At 38.5% G+C, this 25,201-nt stretch overlaps 2 protein-coding genes across 11 annotated transcripts in view; one reads left to right on the forward strand and one right to left on the reverse strand.

Annotated features, from left to right (window-relative positions):
* Stk26 (serine/threonine kinase 26) overlaps window positions 1-15,819 on the forward strand; it is a 51,930-nt gene extending 36,111 nt beyond the window's left edge. The window contains exons 3-11 of one of the 3 annotated variants that reach the window (XM_017318618.1): window positions 2,205-2,261; window positions 8,305-8,413; window positions 8,503-8,660; window positions 9,367-9,552; window positions 10,577-10,725; window positions 11,732-11,825; window positions 12,405-12,467; window positions 12,549-12,685; window positions 14,016-15,819. In XM_017318618.1, coding sequence (XP_017174107.1) covers window positions 2,205-2,261; window positions 8,305-8,413; window positions 8,503-8,660; window positions 9,367-9,552; window positions 10,577-10,725; window positions 11,732-11,825; window positions 12,405-12,467; window positions 12,549-12,685; window positions 14,016-14,040 — 978 coding nt within the window. In that variant the 3' untranslated portion in view covers window positions 14,041-15,819. Of the gene's footprint in view, window positions 1-2,204; window positions 2,262-8,304; window positions 8,414-8,502; window positions 8,661-9,366; window positions 9,553-10,576; window positions 10,726-11,731; window positions 11,826-12,404; window positions 12,468-12,531; window positions 12,686-14,015 lie in introns of all 3 variants that reach the window. The other 2 variants (NM_001313744.1, NM_133729.2) reach the window with 2 other exon arrangements.
* Window positions 15,359-25,201, reverse strand: part of Frmd7 (FERM domain containing 7) — a 50,977-nt gene continuing 41,134 nt past the window's right edge. For 2 of the 8 annotated variants that reach the window (XM_006541505.4, XM_006541506.4), the window contains exons 7-13: window positions 24,711-24,825; window positions 24,395-24,542; window positions 23,042-23,137; window positions 21,440-21,603; window positions 20,160-20,228; window positions 19,966-20,041; window positions 16,205-18,957 (exon numbers count right to left, since the gene is read on the reverse strand). In XM_006541505.4, coding sequence (XP_006541568.1) covers window positions 17,896-18,957; window positions 19,966-20,041; window positions 20,160-20,228; window positions 21,440-21,603; window positions 23,042-23,137; window positions 24,395-24,542; window positions 24,711-24,825 — 1,730 coding nt within the window. In that variant the 3' untranslated portion in view covers window positions 16,205-17,895. The other 6 variants (XM_006541507.4, XM_011251012.3, NM_001190332.2 and 3 more) reach the window with 5 other exon arrangements.

The following is a 25,201-nucleotide window of genomic DNA, read 5'->3' on the forward strand; positions in this document are numbered from 1 at the left end:
TGGGAAAAATGCTTCCTCGTATATATCCCATATAGAAAGAGCATCAAGAAAAGTACTGACGGGCTTGGGGGGATGACTCAGCAGGTAAAATGCTTGATGTGCAAGCATCAGGGCCAAAGGTCAGATCCCCACAAGCCATGTATAAGCTGGGTAAGTGCTTCTGGCCCGTAATCTCAACCAGCAAGGAACCAGACACAGAACCCCTGGGGCAAGCTAACCAACCAGACTAGCCAAATGGGAAGCTCAAAGTTCAGTGGGGAAAAAAAAGCTACAAAACCCACCCCTGGAAAGCAATGCAGGAAGCCATCCAATATCCACTTCGGTCTCTACATTCAATATCTGCACGTACACAGACATGTGTTCCCAGACACACGGACATAGGCATTATATGATCTTTCAACCTTCCTCATTTCGTGAGTATTCTTGTCTCTGGGAGTCCATTCCCTGCCTTGATAAAGTAAGTCCCAGTCTCACGGGAATGCTGCACATTTTCAACTGAACTCTTGGAATCTACCCAGAGATCCAGTTATGTTAGGTTTTTTTATTTACTCTTTTTTTGACAGTCCAGATTTTATCCCCCTCCAGGTCCACCCTCTGACTGTTCCACATCCTATACCTCCTCCACCCCCATCTCCACGAGGATGTACCCGCTACCCCAGCAGACCTCCCCACTCCCTGGGGCCTCCAGTCTCTTAATGGTTAGGTGTGCCTTCTCTGACTGAGTCCAAACCCTGCAGTCCTCTGCTGTAGAAGGCTAGCAGCATGGGTGGGAGAATATTGTTCCTACAGGTAGCACTTTTAAATAATAAAAATAGTCCTTGTGTCATAAGTTGAAGCATGGCAGTGACTATATTTCACCCTACAGAAACAGTTAATGTCTCGGAAGCCCTTCATGCTTTCTTAGTATCAATGCTTTTATGTTAAAATTGCCTTTGGAAGTACCGCACCACCCCCCACCCCCAAACATAGACGTTATTTTAATGAGGAAATGCACGCTTCAAAACCTAAATATTTTCCTTGGAAATGGGCTCACAGAACACAATTCATTCATAGTCTGACTGCTGTGAGCCTAGTTAAACCAGCCTTTCCACCTCTCATCAATTCTGTGGCCTCACAAAGTTTCAGTGAATACCATTCACGAAGTACTGTAGAGAAAGGAGTAATTCAAGCTATATCTGAAACAAAGAGGAAGTCGGTGAGTTATTGAAGAAGTTTTATTTGAGGGAAGCTGTTTGGTGCTGGAGCTCAAACCCAGTGCCTCATGAGGTCTAGGCAAGCACTCCACTAATGAGCTGTTTGCCTATTCATCCAATAGAGTTAGAGGGTGTGCACACATGTGTGTGCATGCATTTGTTTCATACTGAATTTCTTTATATCTCTTCTATAATCTTTTTTCTTGTTCAGCTTACAACAAAGTTAATTTTATCTGAAGTGCTCATATTAAACTACACACTCTTTTTTTGAGGGGACAGTTTAGTTGTTTTTTTTTTAACCCCCCCCCCTCTGGATTCCATGTGTGTGCAAAAATATCTTTCATGGCTAGTAAAAGTTTTAAAATGTACTAAAACAAATGGAACAATGCAAAATGCCTAGTGTCTTCCAACTCTAAAATTACACATAAAGCATTCAAAAATCCCCACCATATCCATTTTTAATGGAATTATACTTCCCCATCTTTCTTTCTATTTTTTTATTTAAAGATTTATTTATTTATTATGTATACAAAATTTTGCCTGCGTATATGCTGCAGGCCAGAAGAGGGCACAAGATCTCATTACAGATGGTTGTGAGCCACCATGTGGTTGCTGGGAATTGAACTCAGGACCTTTGGAAGATCAGCCAGTGCTCTTAGCTGCTGAGTCATTTCTCCAGCCCATGCTTTCCCTTCAATACCATTCAAGATAATGACTTAAAGTAATTGTTCACTTTCTGGATTTTATAAAACTTAGTAATAGTTAAATAATGACATGTACTGCTTGTGTATGGTTAACTGTATTGTTTAGGTAGATTTGAAGACGGTGTAGGCTTGATGCTTCACTCTGTAATTTTCTATGGAAAGACGATATATATTCTGGGTTCCAAACAACCATGTTAAAGCCTGTATTTTATAACCAGTACACTGGTTACTATGTAAGATCTGCCTAATTCTAGTATGTTATTATGGGCCAGGCATGTAACTATTAAATTTTTTTATGTGTTTACAGGGTTCAAAACTATGGATAATAATGGAATACCTAGGTGGAGGTTCAGCATTGGATCTTGTGAGTACTTTGAAATAATTATATATAACACAACACATATACATAAAGTTATTTAACTCTGTAATTATGTAAGCAGTAGCTTTTGGGCAAGCTAACTTATTAAGGTAAGATGTTCAATTTTAACTGTGCTTGGAGGGGGATTCTACTCTATGTGCACAAACTGTACTACAGGTTGGATCATGCTGCTGACAGTCTTTCGCTATATAAGGAGTACAAATGTCTCAGTAAATTAAAGTCCAGAAACTCAGAATGATTGTGTGCCAATGTCAGTTTGACACTTTTATGCTCTCCTTAATACTGAGTATATTTGGATTTAAAAAAAATACATATATGGAATGGAGAGATGACTCACTGGTGTACAGTGTACAGTGGCTGTTCTTCCAGAGGACCCAAGTTTGCTTCCCAACACCCACATAACTGTTAATAACTGTCTATAATTCCATTTTCAGGGGATCCAATGCCTTTTTCTGGACTCCACAGACACCAGGCACATAAATGGCACACAGACCAATATGCAGACAATATAAGTAAACAATAAAATAATATAAAAAGAAAAACTTTAAAATACGTCAAGATAACTGTCACTAACAGGGATCATAAATCTAAGGTTTCAATCTTTGAAAATGTATGAGTCAATACCCTAACCCCACCCCAACATGATGGTATTAGGAAATATAATTAAACCATGAGAATGGAGCCTTCAGGAATGACAATAGTGTATTTATCAAAAGAATCTCAGGAGTATATTCTAGCTCTACTTTTTTATTATCATATGAGGATACAATGACAAGGACCATCTGTAAACCACGAAATGTCTTCCCAGAGATACCCATCTGCTTAGGTTCTCTAGCACACAGAACTGGGAAATCAGTGTTTGCTATTTAATTCAGCCTGTGATGCTCTGTTAGAGCAGCCTGAGGTGACCAAGACTGGCATGAGGGTTTTAATCCTGTTGGCCTGTAGAAATGGCTTTCTATAGACATTTTCCTTCTTCTCAGTAGGTCATTTGAAAATGTGTTTTTGTTTTGTTGTTAAAATAACTGAAAAGTATTACTATCATTGTGATTTTACTTTGTAAAATAGGTAGCCATCTAGTTAGCTAGCTAGCTATTATAAGGGTGGAAAAGGGATGCACACAGCCCAGGGGCCCATAGGAATATCAGAGGACAATTTATGCAAGTATGCTCTCTCCTCCTATCATGTAGGTTCAGGGCATCAACCTTAGGTCATTGGGTTTGGTGGCAAGTGTCTTTACTCATGGAGCCAGCTGATAGCCTATTTTCCTAGATGTTTACAGTGCTAAAATCTGGTGGTGTGCAGGAAAATGAAAACATGTTCACGTGGGACATGTCTCTGAGAAAAACTGTTTTTCCTAAGCTGTTGTGATGGCACCAAAACTGATCCCTCCATTGAAAAAATTATTAACATGCAATTATATTTAAAGTTCAATATAGGCTATAATAGTCAACATGCTACAGATTGACCATTGAATGGGCAAATAGCTGTTTGAGGTTCTAAAACTATCTCTATTTCTCCAGGTCTGTGACGTTGAAGCAGACACCTGGACTCTTTGGGCTTAGATCCTATAGATCGCGTAACACAAAGAACTTATACTAAATTATTTCTATGTTCTCTTACATCCTTAATATTACGTGACATATTTGTTTATTTTGTTTATTTTTAATTTTCTGAGGTCCAGTTGCCCTGTAACTCATAATTTTTCTGCCTCAGCCTCCAGAATGTTCCACCTTGTTCTGAGGCAGGATGTCCAAACCCTCCCATTTCTTCCAATTCATGGCTTCTATTGTCATAAATATACATATGTATTACTAAATATAGTTTCTAGCTACTACCATTTTCAATTTATTCAATATTTAAAATTTTGAATTATAGGATTCTTTCACTTCCTAGGTTAGGTATTTAAATTCTGAAGCATTTTACGTCTTTGAGACAATAGTAAATTAAATTAGTTCCCTGATTTTTTTTCAGCATTTTTGCTATTGGTATGTATATTGGATGTTGGTTTTGTATATTAAATTTATATCCTGCCTCAAAAGTTATAGGGCTGGAAAGATGTCTCAGTGGTTAGGAGCACTGTGTGTTTTTCTAGAAGACCCACATGGCAAGTCATAACTGTTTGTAATTCCAGTCCCAGGGGATCCAATACCCTCACATAGACATGCATGCAGGCAAAACACTAAAGCACATAAAATGAAAATAAAAGGCCTTAGACCTGACTGCCAACTACTTAAAACTTTAGATGACTGAATGACTAAAAATGTGTCCAAGAGATTTGTTTGTGGTGTGGGGGGAGGTGATCCATTTTTTCCAAAGAAATGATAATTAAACTCAGTGCAGAGCCTCGCCTCCTAGGAATTCATGATAGCTTATGCAGTTGCCCAGTTTAGTAATCCTTCCTTGAGTTTCATCTTATATCTTGAGTTTACTTTTTATTTCTGTCTCCTCTCCAGTGAGGCATTTTCTTATAGAAAGAGAACCTTTTCTGCATCGTCTTCTTGAAGCTAAATGATCATATTTCTATAGCATGGGGTCTTACAACTGTGCTACTCTGCCGTTTGCATTTTTTTCTCTTTCTTTTTATTTTATGTATGAGTGCTGGATCTGCATGTATACCTGCATTACAGAAGAGGGCATCAGATCCCATTGCAGATGGTTGTGAGCCACCATGTGGTTGCTGGGAATTGAACTCAGGATCTCTGGAAGAACAGTCAGTGCTCTTAACTGCTGACCCATCTCTCAACTCCCTGCTTGCAAATCTTAAATATTGATAGCCCTTTACTAATCCACTGCTTACTTTATTGGGTCCCCTAAGATAGTCATTGTGTCTTTCTTCCCAGTTTACAGGCATTGGGAAAGCTATAATCTGTAATGGTAATGTTACTCAGGGACTGCTGGCCCAATCCCAGCTAGCAACCCTAATCTGTATCCAGTACTAATAGTTTGCTCAGTTTAATGTTATGCCCAAGTGAAAGAAACACATTTTCTCTATCTTATGGTGCTGTCTACCTCTATATAATAGTTAGACAAATAGCAATTAATATATACTTAATGAATTAAAATGTTGTCAGTTTCATATTGGTTCACAGTCTAGTGACCTAATTCCAGTTCTACTAAATGGCTGCCTAATACTGAGCATGTCAGTCACTCTGTGACTTAATTTCCTCAAATGTTAAATGAAAAAAACAGGTTAGCAATGTCTAGTTCTGCTTTACCAGCTAAAAATATTAATAGTCCTGTTATTTAATTATAAAGCATAGGAGTCACTGGGAAAACATAGTTCTTTTCCATGTGTATTCATAGATAGATGAATGCAATCATTTTCCGGAATCTAAGAATTTGTTGTAGAGTAGCAAGAGAACCCAAAATGGTTGCTAAAGAGAGTGTTTCTCAATTCAAACTGCTATCCAACTACTAGAATAAAAGACTATGAATTGTGTTGCATGTTGCGATTATACAGTGTACAAATTACTGATTCATTATAGATAAACAGACTTTGGCCATATTAGATGTGGTTTCATTGAATTTATTACTTACTGCTTCTTTCTAAAGCATTTACAGTGTCTTACACAAAGACATATGATGGGGTAAATAGGCTAAAGCATACACACCATGGAAAGTTGGGGACAGTATGCTAGTTATAAAACACTGTAGCATGCTGCCTTAGGGGCTAGCAGGAAGTGAAAGGAATGTAGGTAATATCTATAAACGCAAAAGTGCAGGGTCCTTAAAGGAGTAATTGTCCCTCTTTTGCTTATCCTTACTCTCAAAAGCAGGTATGTTGCCCTGGGACAGAGACTTAGAACACTGCAGAGACGTTTCAGTTAAGCATTCCAAGGAAATGTAGTCTAAGACCTTGGCATACTCTCTCTCAAGGTTGTATTTAAAATTTGAAAAAGCAAAACTATGCAAAACAAACAAGCACACATTCCTTCTTATAGTATATGTGACATCCCTGCCGTTTCAGACTTTCATTCTCCGTTTCTCATGACTACCAGCACACCTTAAGATGCTTGTGCACCACGATTGTGTTTGGTATGGTGATGGTCCAGAAAAATCCATCTGCCTCGACCATCCCATCTCCATTCTCCCATACTCTTCTCCCATCCCCTTTCAGCTGACAGTTGAAGTTTTACTTTGAATTATCATCTAATCTTTAAATATATCAAATATGGTAATGAATCTTTAAGACCCTTTTTGTTATTCTTACTGAAATGTTTTAACTTTTCGATATTAGGCTATGAATTGAGCTATCTATTCCACACTTAGAAATCCTTCAAAATGACAGTGAGCTCTCTTAAATTGCCGTTGTCCAGTTTCTTAATTAATGAAGAGTGTGCCTCTGGTCCTGCCAATGTTTTATGATCATGTACTAAATTTCAGTATTAACTCATACGATATATATCCTTCTGTTTTGTTTGGTAATTCCACAGAATTTCTTTAAATAAATAAATAAAACAGTGTCTCATTTTCACCTTTAGAATCATGTTAATCACTAACCTTTAAATTAAAAAAAAAAAAATGACGCGGCAGCTGATAGATTTGAAAGTAAATAGATAGTGTTACCTAGCAAAGAGATCTATTGAATTACAGACATCCCTGGAGTATACGGTATACCCAGACTACTCTTAATAGCGAACGGTGAAACCAAAGTACCAGGTCTATTTTAAGCTGTTAAATTTTGACATGAAAGTGCCCTTTATTCGGTATAAATATGCCATTCATGGAAAGATGAAATACACAAGGTGCCAAAGAGCTGTGAATCCCTCCCAGTGTGAGGCAGAATAGGCAATGTTTGATTTGTACCACCTCTCCCCTCCTTCCAGCAAACAGAACGCTACCTCGTCTCTGACTTCTGCTTCCCACCCTTTCCTGTAATAATACTGTACAGTCCACTGTTTGTGCTTTATGAGGTACCAGAATTTTAAAATGAACATTTATTTTAAAGAGAGATTTTTGGGTATTCCATTACAAGTTCTCCTGAAACCTAATGATTGCTTTCCTTGTCTTCCAGTTGGGATGACTGGCTTTGCTACTGGGGTGGAGAAAGAAAGGGAAGTGTGTTACGTTTATTTGAAAAAATATTATTCCTTCATGATTTAATTTTATTTTTACAATGAGAGTCTGAATAGTTTAGTTATTATATTCCTGGCTGAATTTAAATTAGGAGTGTCTGATTGAAAAACCAGTTCAGTGTTAATATGTAGTGAGTGTTTAAAAGCAATTGCAGAATTCAAGTAGCTGATTTCTTTGTGTTTGGGCATTCTTATTTTACTTAGTCTTTGTGCATAGTATGGTGTGACTTGAGGAGCCACCATACACGCATACACTATACATTCACTGTATTCCCTCCATTACCCCTAACTCTTTAGTCTTCCTGTTACTCCCTGTCACTCCCCTGGAGAGTTTTACTCCTTAAGTGGCAGACTCTCTTTTCCCCATGTGATAGTCATTCTAATATCATTCCCACGTAGTAAAGCTGGGATGTAAATCTTAGAATGCCCAGAATTTGGAGCTAGTATCTAGGTAAAATTGCTTATCTGATCTTTGAAGATAAAGTATTTATTTCTGTGTATGTGGGTGGCTTGTTTTTAGACAGATCTCATCTAGCCCAGGCTCTCCTGTAGCCCAGGATAGCCTCAGACTGTCTACATAGCCAGAGATGAAGTTCAACTTCTTCCTTTCCTGCATCCATCTCCAAAGTGCTGGAATTACAGGCATGTGTGTCCACACCCAGTTTATGGGTGTTGATTTAACTTAAGGTTATGCTCATGTTAAATACAAACTCTACCAGCTGAGCTGTATTCCCAGCCCACAAATAATCACTAAATTCCTGTACAGCTATTTGAAATGAGTCTGTTATTGTCCTTTTCCCTTTTGAGTTTCTTCCTCATCTGTTCAAATGTTGGTTTAATAGGCTACTTCAGGTAACTAAATGATCCCTATGTTTCAAAATACCAATTTTGAATTTTGTTTTTCCAAATTTTAAAAAAATATGTGAATATACATGTATTTTGTCCTTAAGCTGCGTGCTGGTCCATTTGATGAGTTCCAGATTGCCACCATGCTCAAGGAGATTTTGAAAGGTCTGGACTATCTACATTCTGAAAAGAAAATCCACCGAGACATTAAAGGTATACAAAAGTCAAACAGAAACTTCAGAAAAACAGATACATTGTGGGGAGACTGAGAGATACTCATTTTGTTTTTCTTTGCCCCCTAGCTGCCAACGTCTTGCTTTCAGAACAAGGTGATGTTAAACTGGCTGACTTTGGAGTTGCTGGCCAGCTGACAGATACACAAATCAAAAGAAACACCTTCGTAGGGACTCCGTTTTGGATGGCTCCTGAAGTTATTCAACAGTCAGCTTATGACTCTAAAGTAAAGCATTCCCTATATAGATGAAATTATTTAGACATCACCTCATTAATAAGCTCTTTAATTTTTCCTTCCCTTACAAGTGCGTCTAAAAGAAGAGTTAATGTTGTACTTTGTTTCTTGATGGTAAATCCCATTAGTGTTGGTAGTATTTGAACTCTATTTATTTCAATGGCTTTTCATTGTACTTGCAATGAAATCTGGAGTCCTTACAGTTACAGACATATATGGCTCCCTATGATCTGGCCATTGTCTGCCTATCTAACCTTATCTTCTACCACTGTCATCTGTACTTTCTTTGCTTCAGCCCTCGTGACCTCATTTTGACCTCAGGACTTTCTCTTGCTTTCCCCTGTGTCTGGAATAGCCTTGCTCCCAGTGAGCACAGAGATACCCTTCCCAACAATTTCGCATCAACACAGCGCTACATTTCCTGCTTTGGTCATTATTTCCTTATTCTGCTTTGTTTCTCCACAGATCTTAGTCCCATACAGCATTATGTCATTCCTTTATCTGTCCCTCTTGTTAGAATGGGAGCCTGTTGAAGGCAAGAACTTTCATCTGGTTTATTGAGCACTCAAGTAGTGTTGTTCCACTAATTAAAATTATTATAATTCACTACATTTATTGAGATACAGGGTTTTGGGGGCAGCATCCTAGAATGAAGTTACAAGGTGATGTACAGTTTCTGTTATTGATTCCTTTTTAGGCTGACATATGGTCTTTGGGAATTACTGCTATTGAACTTGCCAAGGGAGAGCCTCCGAATTCTGACATGCATCCAATGAGAGTTCTGTTTCTTATTCCAAAAAACAACCCTCCAACTCTTATTGGAGACTTTACTAAGTCTTTCAAGGAGTTTATTGATGCTTGCCTGAATAAAGACCCGTCATTTGTGAGTATGCATTGTTATTACCACTGTTGATTTTTCTATTGTTCCATCTACTTCTAACAAAGGTGGCTTTTCCTGTGGTGGAGAAAAACATCTGTGGACCATCCAAGAAGCTGGGTTTTTTTCCTCCCATATTGCTAATTCTACTCTGTTCTTAACCAGAATTTTGCCCTTTTCTTTCTCCTCCCTCACATCATCTTTTTAGTTCCCAGCTATCTGATGATTTTCTATTTCAAGGAGAGAATTAGGGGAAATAGTTCATGTTTTATTACTTACTTATTAAAGTACATGTGTACTTGTTAGCAGTGGAACTGACTAATTGTATTATAGTTGCTTGAGTGTTAAAAATAAAATTGCTTTTCACTCCTGGTGACTACAAATTGCACCAGCACTGCCTCAGATTGATGTAACTATTTTTATGTTGACAGTAAACAGTCTACTAGTAATGAAATACTGAAAGGCGCATATTCCCCACAGCACTTGGTGTTTGCATTTATATAAATAAAAGTTAATGTTTGATAGAAAAGTGTATACTGAGATATGGACAGACAATGGCAAAATTATGGTTTCATGGGATGTGCAGATGCTAACAAAATTACAGCAATTTTGCTCATTTGCATGAATTTTTAAAAATTACAGTCAATGAAATAAAAGTGTCTTAAATTGTTGTTTTGACGTTTCTTAGATGTTTACTTTCTAAGTGCTACTATTTCTGAGGAGGCTTTGCCTCCTTGTATGCTGATGTGTATCCTAGCTTCTGTCTACTACTTCTGCCTACTATTTGTAGCTTCTGTCAGCTACAAATTAGGTAGCTGAAATGCTGAATATAATACGGTTTACCTTGAGCCACTTCAAGCAAATAGAATTGTCTGTTCTCCTCTTACATGGTAATTGTCCTCATGTATATAAACATGATTTTTATAGATTTCAGTTTAATAATTCAACTGGCATTTTACCACCTATCTTAACCCTGAAGTTCCTCAACATAGTCATGTATCCTTTTTTTTTTCCTGTGTTGGTGCCTTAGCGTCCTACAGCTAAAGAACTTTTGAAGCATAAGTTCATCGTAAAAAATTCAAAGAAGACTTCTTATCTGACTGAATTGATCGATCGATTTAAGAGATGGAAGGCAGAAGGCCACAGTGATGAGGAATCTGATTCCGAGGGCTCTGACTCGTATGTACCAATTACTGCATTTTTTTTTTAAAAGACAGGTCCATTTGCATGTGCTCTGCTTTTTTGCAGTGACCTGGGATGCTTGCTTTAGACTAAGATTAATCATGTTTTGAGCAGTCTGTGGAATACAATGAATCTGAAAACATGCTTTGGAAGGGAAAAGCTCTGCTTTTAAATGGTCTTGGTCTAACCCCTAGTGGATACTTGAGTATATTACAAAATTTTGGAATATGATTGGACCATAGGATTTCTACTGGTTCATGAGCAGCAATAAGGAAGTATGTTTTCTCATACTGTGATGACAACCTGTGGGACCCTTTGGAGAACTGATCTCATAGCCTTTCCGACTTCCTGGCCATGGACCAAACTGTGATCAGACTGAACTGTGAACTGCTATACCTATTTACCTATGTATGGTTTTTACCCTGTGGAAAAATTGGCCTCTTTATTTTAAAAAAAATGGCAGTATTTATGTTAATAGTTCTGCTTCTGTGTTTATCGTAATTTGAGTAGGATTGTCCAAGGGCTGCCCAGGATTTAGTGTTTCAGTAGTTCAACAAGGCAGCACTCTAGTTCTTCACACAGTGTTCTCAGTTACCTGCTATGAGAAACTGCTCATCATTTGAAATGAATAAAGCATCTTATAGTGTGTGCCCAATCTAAGGCTTGCTAACCTTAACTGCCCATCATGAAAACTTCTCGATGAAACTTTAAAACACAAGGCATGCTACCAGAGATAGTGATTCAGGCGTGGGGGAATGGCAGTAGAGACACAGATGGCTCGCCACGTAGAATTTTGGTGAACATTGAGAGCTGAGAAACACTGCTGTTCTTGAGGAAAATAGTGTAGCCACCTGAAACTAAGGTCAGACGCTCTGTTAGAGAGCTCTTCAGAGTCTTCTTGCACTGACTTGGTGGTTTAGTTTTTGTTTTTGCTTTTGTTTTCTTTTGTTTTTCTTTTTGTTTTCTGTGCTGAATCACTTAAGCATCTTTGGCATTTCTTTAGGGAATCCAGCAGCAGGGAAAGTAACCCTCACCCTGAATGGAGTTTCACCACTGTGCGTAAGAAGCCTGATCCAAAGAAACTGCAGAATGGGGAAGTATGTGTATGGAGCTAATCACTTTATCTATCTATCTATCTATCTATCTATCTATCTATCTATCATCTATCTATCTATCTATTCATTTACTTATTTAGCATACAAAGCAATAAACTTCATCATACCATCTTCATATACATGCCATTATAGTTGTGTTCTCATCTGATCATGGTCTCCTGATAGACTTTTTAAAAATGCTGTTATGATATTGTAATGTGCAAAACTATGAGAATTTAATTCCCCTGCATACCTGTCTGCCTCACTATAGATATAATATGTTTTATTTATCATTAATTGTGACCTAATTAAGCCATAGAAGTCATCGAAATGGCCAGTTATTTTAAATTCATTCCATGTAGAGATATGTAAACCCACAGAATCAGATATCTGTTGCAATCCTAGACATTACGGGACTTGCACTGATGGATGCAGTTTGTGACAGAAAGAAAACATAGGGCTTTATCTTCAGTCTTCTGAAGGAGGAATTCAAATTTATTCACATTTGTTATCACATAACTAAGGAAAACCATGAAGGATTATTTTAATTTCGTGTGTGTAATCTGTATCATTTCTTCAAAGGAGCAAGATCTTGTGCAAACCTTGAGCTGTTTGTCTATGATAATCACACCTGCATTTGCCGAAGTAAGTGTGGGTTATTTAGTATCCGATATCTGTCTCAGGTGGCAGGGTATTTGAAATGTTACAGCCATCACTCTTTTTCAGCTTAAACAGCAGGACGAGAATAATGCGAGTCGAAACCAGGCAATTGAAGAACTTGAGAAAAGTATTGCTGTGGCTGAAACCGCCTGTCCTGGCATCACAGATAAGATGGTGAAGAAACTAATCGAAAAATTTCAAAAGTAAGTTTGAAGTGTCATTTTCGGTTGGCATTTTAGATGGTAGTTTCTGATGTAATAAAGTTACTTCGATGCAGCTGTTTCCTACATTTTCCCTGCAAAATCACATTCGGATAGTTGTATGTTTGAAAACAGATTTGTTTCTTGCCAAATTTAAACGTCTTCTTTGACAGAGAGAGAAAGACAGGGCTGGGGGTGCAGGAGAGAAAGAAACGTGGGGAGTTATCTCTCACATGGGCCTGGGAAGGAAAGACGTCAACATTGGGATTGTTCCTCTATTTCTCTCCCCCTTATTTTTTGAGGCAGGGCCTCTCATTGAACCTGCAGCCTGCCCTGTTTAGTGATTGCCCAGAAAGAATATTCTTCTCTGCCCTCCAGTGCTGAAGTTCTATGGGCTCAGTTCCACCTGACCCGAACATGGATGCTAGAGATTTGAATTCAGGCTCTTGTGCTTGTACTTCAAGGACTTTCCCCACTGAGCCACGCCCCCCCAACCCAACTTTAGCTTTTGGAATGACTATATTTAGATATGGGAAGGTAGTTTTCTACTGAACCAAACAGCCCAGGTTTTGCCCTGTCTTTCCCTGTTAGGATGAAATGAGAGAAAATGTCACTGAGTATGTTCTTATTTGGGCACATGAACCATTACCCTCATTTTCACTCTTGACAGTACTCTTAGCCTTTGCAGAAAGACCACTATTCTCATCATTGCCATAGCAAAATTTCTCCATTTGAACCCTTCTGAAATGCTGGTTAAAAGATTTAGGGAAAACAGTTGAGACAAGAATAGAGCCATTTGATTGCATTTAGTTTCTGTCTTGTCTTCTATTACTTTGATTTGGCTCACAAAGTTCTTACATTTGATTTGAAATTTCTTTTCTTAAACAACACTTCCGTATGTATGCATTCATACTCATTAGCTTAAGCGAGTTCTAACATGGTTGTACAGCATTTAACTTTAAACCCATTGTATCCCCTCTTGTCCCATCTTTTGATTTCCTTAGCCAGCTAAGCTCACGGTGAAAATAAATACGTGACCTATAAAATCCCTCTTAATTATCTTTGCATCCAGTAAAGCCTACTCAGGACTCTGGTGCTAAACCATGCTTAAAATCCTCCAGTTCTCTTCTTATTTGCAAACAAAGCCAAGTTGTAAGTTGTGAAATCAGACACAAAGGAATTTTTAACCGTTCTTTTACATTGTTTAACACATCCATCTATGTAAGATTTAATGGAAATAATGTGGCTTCTTCATACATTGTACAGTTCATGAGTAAGAAATATAGATGACTTTTATAATTATACATTGAATTATATTGTCTTAATTTTGTAGGTGTTCTGCGGATGAATCCCCTTAAGAAATCTGTTGTCATTACTTTTGGCTTCTGTTTCATGTGGACCAGGAGAAACCCACCAAAGCTATGTCAACCTTATAAATGCTTAACTCATGAGCTCCATGTGCCTTTTGGATCTTTGCCACATTGAAGATTTAGAGGAAGCTATTAAACTATTTTGTGATGGTGATTATCATTTTGTATTTTAAAGAGATTATTTTGTAAGGAATAATTTTAATACTATAGTTTTGCCGGTATTGTAGTAAATGCTGAGATACAGGTTTTTTGTTTTTTGTTTTTTAATTTTAGGTACCATTATTTCTTATGTTCATGGAATGAATACTGTTTGGTTTGGAATCTTTAGTTAACTGTATACTCATAAACATACAGGTCTTTCAAAGTCATCCTAACTATTAAATGTTTGTAAATCATCAAGCTTCAAAAAGCATTCTTTTTCCCCCACACAAGTATATTCTAAAAATGACTATTTGTAATGAGGTGGAAGTAAGTAATACCTTCTTAAAACAAGTGTTTTTAAGAAGCTCTTGAAAAAAAAGAAAACCACCTAGACCTAGAAAGTATTGACTTTCCTAGCAAGTTGTTCTGAATTCAGGCAGCCCCATGTCTAGCACCTTGGAGAACCTTGTGTTTGAAGCACTTCCATGCAACATGTAACAGCAGAAGTACCTCTTGGTGTATTTATCTTCTCTTTCAGATGGAAGAAGCAATTAACCCTTATTTAACATTTAAAGTAATCTCATTTAGCCGAGAATGGTGGAGTTGGTCTGGCTTCAGTCTTTAAATCTTCAGCTCAAATCACATATTACATGCTTGGATTTAGAAAACTTTTAACAACCTTTTTGTCTTGTGATTAAATACCTGATCAATAGGTATGAGCGTAACTTTAAACCAGCATTTATTTTGTCGTGGCAATGCATTTTTGTAGAAACTATTTATACATTTTTGTTTATAATTATCCACTCATAAGTATAGTGTGTTCAATTCTGAAGGGGTATTTAAATGAACATTGTCCAACTCATAGGAAGATACCATAGAGCAGGATCATTTCTTGTCATATAAAAGTAAGATAGACTGTGCAGTTAATTTTCAGTTCTATTTATGGTACTGTTAAGTGAGTTATAGCCTTTTTTAGCCATATATATATATATATATATATATATACTATGTTTGCCTAAGTGCTAAACTAGGTCTAATGTAGAATTGTTGGTACTGATTAATTTTGACAGTTATGATTTTAATGTTTGCATCTTCACATTTGAGCTTAGCACGAAACATTTTAAAATATCTGTGTAACTGCCAAATGTGAAAAGGAAAGACATTGTACAAGTAGCCAATGCAGTTTTTAATTGAAATGTCAATTACATCCCTTCTTTTAAAAAAGAAATACAAACATTTGAAAGGCAGAACATTGTATGCCAAGAAAATTCTTTTCATTGGTGCCTATCCTGTACCTGTTGCTTTGAGTTGACTGTACCTTGAATTGATGACTTGGTTAGATTTTTAGTTTTTTTGTCCATGCTGTAAATGACACTCAATCGCAGTTTGTTCTCCATAGTGCTCTAAAAATAATTGTGTGACTTGAATAATGGGTGACATTCATATTTTTGTGAAAGTAAAAACAAGTTCATAAATTGATTATGGAAAACTGTACCACACGCCTGCATCCCAAATACAGCTGGTATTGCTTACTCATTATAGCGTTAGTTCTGTAGACCTGTTTCTATGTGAAGCATATGTCACTGTTTGGGGGATTTTAAAAATAAATATTTAAATTTTATGATCCTCGATGTTTGTTTTCTTGAGGGTGGGTCTGATATGTTATTCTAATTAATTTATAATAGTTCTTTTTTATTATTGGAACATAACCAAGGCTTCCATTGAAACTAAAAGTTACTAAGAATTGACTGTATTTATATAGCTGAAGATATATATCCTGATTTCTTCCTCCTACCATAAAACTCTTAATAGTACTTTTAAAAGTGTCTTCAGATGGCTAATTTAACGATCCCCTTAATTACTATTTTAATAAAAGATCATATACAGATTTAAACTTTATAGTTCTTAAGGAAAATATACATTTAGCAAAAGTTTTCAAATGAAAATAAGATGAGAAATAGCATCTAACTCGCAAGATTTTGAGTTTCTCCTGGGGAAAAGATTACAGGTACTTTTTTTTTTAAGAAAGTAAAAACCTACAGAAATTTTGTGTAAGTGGTCAAGTTTCAGTGTATTCTCAGTTTGAAATAACTACTCTACACTCGTGTCTTAGTGAATTTGTGTCCGGGAAGAGAAAAAGGGAGTGGAATAAGGTATATTAAAGTTTTTATTACTGATGTAGAGACAAAAGAATTGTATAGTCTACCTTTTCTTATCAAATCACACATAAAATTGCTTGTCTATGTAATCAATTCACTTCTTTGACATTTACACTTAACGTGGTCTTCAAAATATGTTGATTTAAGATTATCAACAAGGTTCTTCAGTAGCCTCCCAAGAGGACTGAAAGGCAAATATTTAATGGGTCAAGAATGGAATTTTGAGGGCTAAGAGATTGTTCAGTGCTTAAGACCACTGGCCACGTCAACAGAAGATCTAGGTTGGGTTCCCGATGCCACCATGGCAGTTCACAACTGTCTGCTAACTCCGGTTCCAGGGGATCCCACCCCATCTTCTGGCTTCTATGGGCAGCAAGCATGCACATGGTGTCTATTCATGCATTCAGTTAAATATGCATGCACTTAACGTTTTTTTAGAGGACTCAAATTGATTTTTAACACTGTAGTCCATCACTGGAACCCCCAGCACACAGGAGGCTGAGGCAAGAGGATCATGAGTTGGAGCCCAGCCTTGGCTCCTGGTAAAAATCCAAAACAACAACCACACAAGAAAATGTTGTTTCTCTGTCTGAGTCTGATGTGACTGCTGCCACTTTTCATAGCAGTCACGCCTATTGCTACTTCTCTACCCCTGACCATACTTTTTTCCCTTGACTCTGTCCTTTGTCCATTCTCTGTCTTGTTAGATATAGGCCAGGACCAACTACTTCTGGATTTTGTTAAAGTAAAAAGAAGGCCATATTCATAACTTCTGTTTGAGTGGATTTTCCACTACTCTTTATTAAAATCACACCTCATATCCTTGCCTACATGCATGCAACAAACTTACGGCAAAAAAATAAATTCTGGCAGGAGAAATTAATAAACAAACTTGCCTGTTAACATTGATCACACCTTATATAATAAGTAATTAGGAGAAATCAGAAGTCAAACACCTTAATATCCTCATCAGGCACACAGTTCACTTGAGAAATGGGCCTAATCCATGAATTTCCTGCATTGAGAAATCTGTTAAATCCTCTATTGATTCTTACCATGTGCTGAGAGGATTTATGCTACTCACCTATGTATATGTTTAAAAAAATTGACATTCTTAGTATATAACAAGACTGTTCACTGGGTCCCAAACAAGTTACCTAATCACAAAAATAACCAACATAGTCATGGACTACTAAATCACAAGGTGGTTTTAGAAGCCAGTCCCATGTACCAACCCACTTCATTGTTCTTCGCCATTGAAGAATGGATCTTCACTAATAATGGCTGCCCAAGGAAATGTATAGTGGTATGTCATCCACTGATGTTGCACTGCCATAGTGCTGGGGAGAAGAAGGCATGGTTCCGAGTCTTTTTGGAGGAAATAAAAGAAAGAAGCTCATGGAAAGAGGCTGCAGCTTGATCTTTCACACCATCTTACCATCAATTAAGATGACTAAGGAAAAGATGGATCAAAAGGGCTTCTTATGTCTTACCTAAGGTGGTAACTGAGAACTGGGCCAGGAACATTCACAGAGTCACTCTTTTAAGCTAAGAAATAATTGCATGGCTTTAGCAAAGTCCTATCTTCAGCGCCTGGCGTCGCAAAAGAAATAGTTTCATCCTCTTCTTCTAGCTGCAGACTACCAGACGACAAGCGGATTCGGGCCCTGGGTGACTTTGTTCCTTTGCCATACAAAAAATAGTAGTCTGGTTTAATAATTTCTGATTCTGAATCACTGGACTCACTAGCTACATACCTTTCTGCTGAGCTCTGATCTATTAGGACTGTTGGGAACTCCTGCTCTGCAAACGTACATGCAAACAGATCGGTTTTACGAGTCAGAGCAGGACATGGTCCTAAAGGTCTAAATTCTGACCCAAAAGGAAAACGGATAGTTTTCATGTCTGATTGGCTTTGAGATCGTTTAGGAGTTTGCTCTTGAAGGTTATATGCAAATGCATCATCTAAATGTGGATCTTCCTCCTCTGGCTCTACATTGATATTGCTTCTACCACTAGTTCTAGCCATAGCTTCTTGGAGTTCTTGAAGGTCTTGCTGTAAGCTTTTTATCCTCATATTCCTTGGGCTCCTTTTAGCTGGTTTTATTGCACTATGATCTACATAGCTGTCTGGTCTCATATTTTCCTCTGCCATGATCAGAGACCGTCTGGGTACCTGGGGTGGCTTGTCCACATAAAAAAAGACTTGGGGAGGCATAATATCAACCTTCTGACTAGTACAAGGAATATAGGGTACATCGGTGTATGTTAGCTGCCTTGCTGGACTCGCTTTGCTTGTGTGACTATCCGCAAACTTGGAGGTTGTTTGGAAGGAGCTTAGAGGACTCCGCTCCTCAAAGAACTCTATGGGCTCAGGGTCAGTGTTAAAGACAGGATCTGCATAAATGAAGGTGAAGGAGGAACTGCTTTGGGATGGGTGGAGCGATGTGGCCTCTGCCTCCGGTTTAGAATGCTCCAGCTCGGCTGCAAAGGTCACTTCAACTGCAGAGTTCCTCCTCCTACTGTCTAGCATAGACTCAGATGCATGCACCCCATTGACATTTCGGTAGTAGCTGCTGCCATATGTCAGTCTCAGATCTTCCACCTTGAAAAAGAAGACACATTGATGTCAGGTGAAAAATGCTATTTAGCTGAACTTGAGAAGGGTCTGAAAGTTAATCTATTATGAAAGGCTGATTCCAAGAAGTGATTTAAATCCATGATCTATTCCATACCTGATAAATAGGTGTATTGAAAGGGTAATGTGACTCATACCATATCCCAAATTGTATGTTAGAAAGTACATGCAACATTCTTCATTCTCAATGACATCCCATTTCTACACTACATATTTTATGTGTCCTTCAGGTACTGCTGTATTTCAAGCAGTTTGGTAGCTGTATCAATGAAGTAGGAATCCTGTACTTGTCTTCCTCTAACAGGCTATGTGGACCTTGGGCACCACAGTCTCTCGTTCTTACTCTACCACCTCCTCATTTCCCATTAAAAAGGCTGGAAAGGAGAACTGTTAATAGCCTCAGAGGGTCATAATCTAGATGGTCCTTTTTGTTGGTTTACCTCTGATGTCTTTTTGGATAAAAATCATCCGATTTGAGTGAAGACATGGGAGTTTAGGACATCTACACTTAACTTTTGTAGAGAGTGCCAAAGAAAAGTAATCAAAGAGTTTCTCGATCAAAGTCTCAAATGTGGCCATCATCTTACAGTGCTAGGGGCAAGAGAGTATCCTGAAATCACGTTACACAAATAAGCAACTACACCACACAGCTTTTTTGAAGCCTTAGCATTTCTACTAATGAAGCCAAAGAAATGTATTCATGTCTGATTTGTTTTTCACAATGTTAATAGTACAGTTTGCAATTTGGAAGTACACTAGGGGATTCCGTGGTGCACAGTACACATTAGCTGTAGTTTATTAAATGGTCTATTAGTAGGAATGACTATGCCAAAAGGCCTCTCCAAGAGGCTAACCTCACAGAGTGACCTTGACACACACTGGGAGGTTCTGGCAAAATCAAGTCTTGGAAGCAGTTGAAGACTAGATAGATGACTTATACTTGTCTAAAGAAGTCAGGCTTTTCCAAAACCTTACTTGTTTTGACACATCAGAGAGAATGTCTGGTGATGATCTGCACTGCCGTTCATGATACTGAGATGGGTACTGTTTCCTGAAATCCCCCAAAACAGAGAAGTCATTGAAATGCTCATTATGCAAATTAGAGAAAACATAGAAATCTCTAAATTCAGCTTCCAATTCACATGAGAAGAGAGGAGGAAAGGAAGCACCTTTCAAACGGCAGGCTCTTTAATCTCCCCTTTTTCCCGTATTCCAAAAGTTGCCTTTGAGTTCTTCCACTATCATAAAGAAGAGACAAAAATCATTAATTCCATCATAAGCCTATATGTTCCTAAAACCTCAAAGCCTCACCTTGGTTGGAAACCTCAAATATCTGGATGAGTGTCAAGCGTTGTGACACCCTATCATATTGATGCTATCTAAACCCACTTATGTGGACACCAAGGATAGAACAACTATTCAAGTCCTAGGCTTTAAAAAAAACCTGTAAAATACCACCGACTCTTATTTATATAGTAGTTCTAATGAGGCTGTTTATTTGGATGCCAAATTCAAGGTAGACCCCAAAACAGCTAACAAACCAGGAGAGAAACAGTAAAGAAATTGAGCTCACCATTGGGAGAAACACAAAAGGCAGAAAAGAAATCACAACAATAATAAAATCCCCAAAGTCTGAGCCATTTAACCAAAGTACAAGGCCTAACATTGCCTCCCCTCCTTGAAGGCCACTGCCCCACTGTCACTGCCTGCAAAGGATAATAGGGGTGTTTATGAGAACTCAGGTAATTAGGAAAGAGCAAAATATGCTCAATATCATCTGTTTAAGAAGACAGGGATCTGTAGAATAACTTTAAAAGCATTCCACCAAAAATATGTGTGTGATTTTTTAAAATATCTATTCTTACAAGGGCAGATTTCCACAGTCTTGAAAAGTCCCTTAAGTGGAACCATTTGATTAGAATTCTTTTTGTATCACTAGAGTTTTGTAAGCATCTTTCAATGGATTTTGAGGTTAGTTCAAATAGGAACAAGCTCTTAATTCTACCTCACTTCATTTCCTCTACCGTGGGAGCTGTATCGAGAAGCCTCTAGTGCAGGATTGCTCCATCTTTTAAATCCTTTGGTTCCTTCCAGTGTTTTCTCACTCTATCTTTTTCCTAAATGCCATTAATGGGGGCAGTTGAGCGTTCCTTCCATGATCTGCATATGAGCTGCCTTTAAGGAAGACAGTAAATTTCTTGAATACATTTAAAAAAAATAACACTCTCTGCTACCCTACATTCTCACTATGATTCTGATCCAACCCCTTGGGTTAGTAAATGCCAACTTAATGCAATGTACCAAAAATGAACAGTAAGGAATATTTATATTTTTTCAAGTGATTTAAATGGATTCTTTATTGTTCCTGGAATTCGACTCCTCCCACTGCTTCCCAAGTTATTGAAAAGAAGCAATGTGCATGGTCTTCCTACATGCAGTGTATAATTACCTGTAGCGGAAACTGGAACCTTTGCTACAGAGTAGTGTTTTGGGCTTTGATTTGGGCTCTTCGGAGAGCCTGAAGAAAGCATGGTACTCTACGCAAGTCTTCCAGAAAGCCTTGCATGCATCTCGGCTGGCCATGGTGAACTCCAAAGTGTCTTTGCACAACACCTGTAAAAAATGGTTTTCTATCAAGCATAATATCCTGCAAGAATACCAAAGACCTTCTGCTCGCAATGCCTTCTAAAGTGTCAGTCCAGCATCCCATGCAGCATCTGGCTTTCCATTTGGCTCCCCATCCATTCCACAGCCACTGAAACCAAATGATTGGCAACCTCCCAAAGCTCACTCAACACAGCCTCCGCTCATATGCAAGCCTTGTCTACAAAGCCAGACTTGCTTTCCACACTCCTCTCCCCTTACAGGCTTTTCTGCCTTGCCTCTTTGCTTCCAGAAACATTTTTTTTAATGAAGTTGTAAGTTAGGCTAAAATGACTATCAAAGGTCTTCTTTCCAAGAGAGGAAGAAATTATAAATAACAAAGAGCAAAGGAGAAGGAGAGGCTTCCTTTCCTCGGTAAGGATGATTGCATGTATACAAGCCTTTTCAATGTCCCAGGTAGAAATCCACCTTCCTGTATATTCTCTCTCATTCTACAGTGCTTTGGTTTTCTCTCTTGCCATAGTCCCTTTTTTGATGTGTCCTAAGGGAACTTGGATTTCCAGTTCTAAAGTACAAACTTTTGCCACCCTGAGTCACCACATACCCTCACTGGCCCAAGGCTCTTTGGTGTCTTCCCAGCCCACTTTTCAACAGCCCTTACCAGCTCTTTGAGCTGACTGCCCCCTTCTCTCACCCCTTTCCAGGTTCCTGCATATAGGCCCTGGAGCTACCCACAAGGTTCACACCACATCTGGTTCCATGAACCATTCAAATGAACACCTTCACATACTACTAAGATCCAGGTAATAGAATCCAAACTGGATCTTCTTTAGGCTCAAATTATTGATTATACATGTAGTTTTTTTTTCCCTTCATGGTCAGTCATTAAAACATCCTTTCTAACATCTTTTTTTTCTTATTTTGTGCAATGAAAAGTCATCAAAGAATTACTTATTTTGTTTATATGAACATCCACTTCTCACATTCTGCTTGGCCTAAGCATGTAGTTGATGGTCAATAGTTTCTACTTAAGAGAAGTAAGTAGTGATATTTTTAAAAAACAAAATAGAGACCACCAAATAATTATTTCCATAGTCCTGGATCGGGTGACCTCATTTGACTCATCAGATGCCTCAGAAAACAAACAAACAAACAAAATAAATCAAAATTAACAAACAAAACCCTGGTATCTACCAAGACTTTACCTTTGAGACCAATACCTCACTTTCCTATAGTATCACTTATTCTGAAGTGCAAATCAAATGCCACAGTGTTTGCCGTTAGTTAAAGCATCATTAAATATCTCCTCAGTTTATATAAGAGGACAAAGAGAGGTCCCATCAACCCCCAGGGACAGGACCCTGTCAACATTTGTATTCAAACCATTTCTAGCACAATCAAAAAATTCCAAGTGAACAGAAATACCACTGATTAAAAATGTACTCACCAAAATATTAGCATGAAGTTTGATGAGAAAATGCTTTCTCTTAAAACTCAGCTTGCGAATCTTAGCCCAGTTGAAGGTGTTAATCTTTGTGTTTCCCTATAAGGAAACACAGAGTCAGCCTAATTTGGGTTGTGCCTCAGGAGAGGCATGATGGGAACTACTCTTCCTGAGGAAGATCATCTGGGGCTCTCCCTTGCCCAGAGAGATCCTGGGAAAGTAAGCAGAGGCTGCAGGAAAGCGTTGCAGTTCCCTCAGAATATAAGCAAAAAGGAACATCATGGAGACTTTTAAGCCACTGTAGTGAGACGCTAGAAGAATGGATTGTTAAAATAGCTTCTAAAAGCTGGGCGTGGTGGCGCACGCCTTTAATCCCAGCACTCGGGAGGCAGAGGCAGGTGGATTTCTGAGTTCGAGGTCAGCCTGGTCTACAGAGTGAGTTCCAGGACAGCCAGGGCTACACAGAGAAACCCTGTCTCAAAAAAAAAAAAAAATAGCTTCCCTTCCCTGTTTCCACATGTAAGTACTGAAAGGAAATGCCCATTTACTTTGCTGCCTCATTTATCCAAACACCTTCAGTAGCTCCCCACTAGCAGGAGCATCAAATCTGGCTTGGCTTTTGCTGTTCAATATACAGCCATCTCTCCTACTTCTCCTTAGTCCAAACTTCGGTCCGAATATGTACCTTCATTTCTGTGCTCACCTCCTTCTCCCCCTGCTCCAAATGCCTTCTGCATCACCAAACTTCTTACCAGCGATGATAGCACACACCCGGCAATATTCCAATGGCAGTTCACTCCCTTTCTAGCTACTCTAAACAGTTTTTCTTTAAGCAGACCAGGGAAATCAGAATTGCTTAGAGGAGCCAGGGTGGGGGATGGGGTAGAAGACAATTGTACTTCAAGGTGATTTCTACCTTGAAATACAAACTCCCAGGAAAGCAATGATCTGGTAACCCCCAAAAGTTGCTGGCAGGATCCAGCATTAATTCCCTACCAGCTAGCACTGGTCACTTCCGATGTAAATAGTAATGAGTAAGGGTGTTATCGTAGTTTGAATCATTTAAGGTGACTCTTACCAATCTGCAAAGCACTAGAGCCTATGGCTTTTGGATATCTGAATCATGTTGGCATGATTCGAAATGTCGTGGCCTCAAAATCCAGATAATACATTACTAACTTCACAGACGCAAAGCATGTAGTGGGAAGAGGGTTTATGCACAGCGTTTACAACTACCACTTACTTCCCTTCTGGCTGGTGGTAAGGCAAAGCCTTATCGGGGGAACCTATAGTCAAGCTGAAGTCATACTAGCCACCCCCAGCACATTGAAGAGCACACAAGGAAAGGGTTGTTACCCGTAACACCAATACTCCCATGTGAGCAACAGCCAGGTGAATCTGCATCCCTTCACCATCACTGGCGGGCTGCGGTCTGATGCCATACATATCCAGCTTCCTTGCTATGTCCAGTAGCAGAATGTCTGATTCAGCTGGGCTCCGGCCTCTGCAGTGGGAAAGGCTTAATGAGCCAAATATATGCAAGCCCCACAAGGAGCTGAGTGATTTCTTGAGACTGAAAGCTTCTCAGACTTAAAGGCTTGCTTTTAAGCATCTGCCCTAACATTAATTAGTGTCTTCTACCGGGAAAGTAGGTGCCAGCGATAGTACTCACATGTGCTGCTGATGAAATTGCATGATCTTGCTCTCTAAACTGGCTTGGCTTGGTAAGTACTGTGTTTGCACCAGATGTTTCCTAACTGTTTCTTCATGGAAGTCTCCTAATTCTGCTGTACAATAGAAAAGTGAAATTTTTTTCCACATTTCCATTGAGGAATTAAACAGTGTACAACCCAAAACCTCCCCCAAACAGCCATTTCTGCACAGCTGGTGTATCCCCATACCCCAATCTCCACCTTGCGCTGTGTGTATATTTGTGTTTATCCAGTGGAATACGAACAGACTCATTCTCAAATCATAGTGGTGGGTTTTTGGGACGTCTCAGCCTGTATCACGGATTACACACTTAGAATAGACCTTAACAAGCTCCCAAATCACAGAATGTTTTGTTAGGTTTGCCATCTTCTATACTCTTTTCATTCTTTTGCCTACTTTCAATTAGCCCCTATTACAGACTAGATTTTTGTTTTTCCCAAATTTGTAAGT

The sequence above is a fragment of the Mus musculus genome, chromosome X (assembly GCF_000001635.26).
Source record: "Mus musculus strain C57BL/6J chromosome X, GRCm38.p6 C57BL/6J".
Classification (NCBI taxonomy): domain Eukaryota; kingdom Metazoa; phylum Chordata; class Mammalia; order Rodentia; family Muridae; genus Mus; species Mus musculus.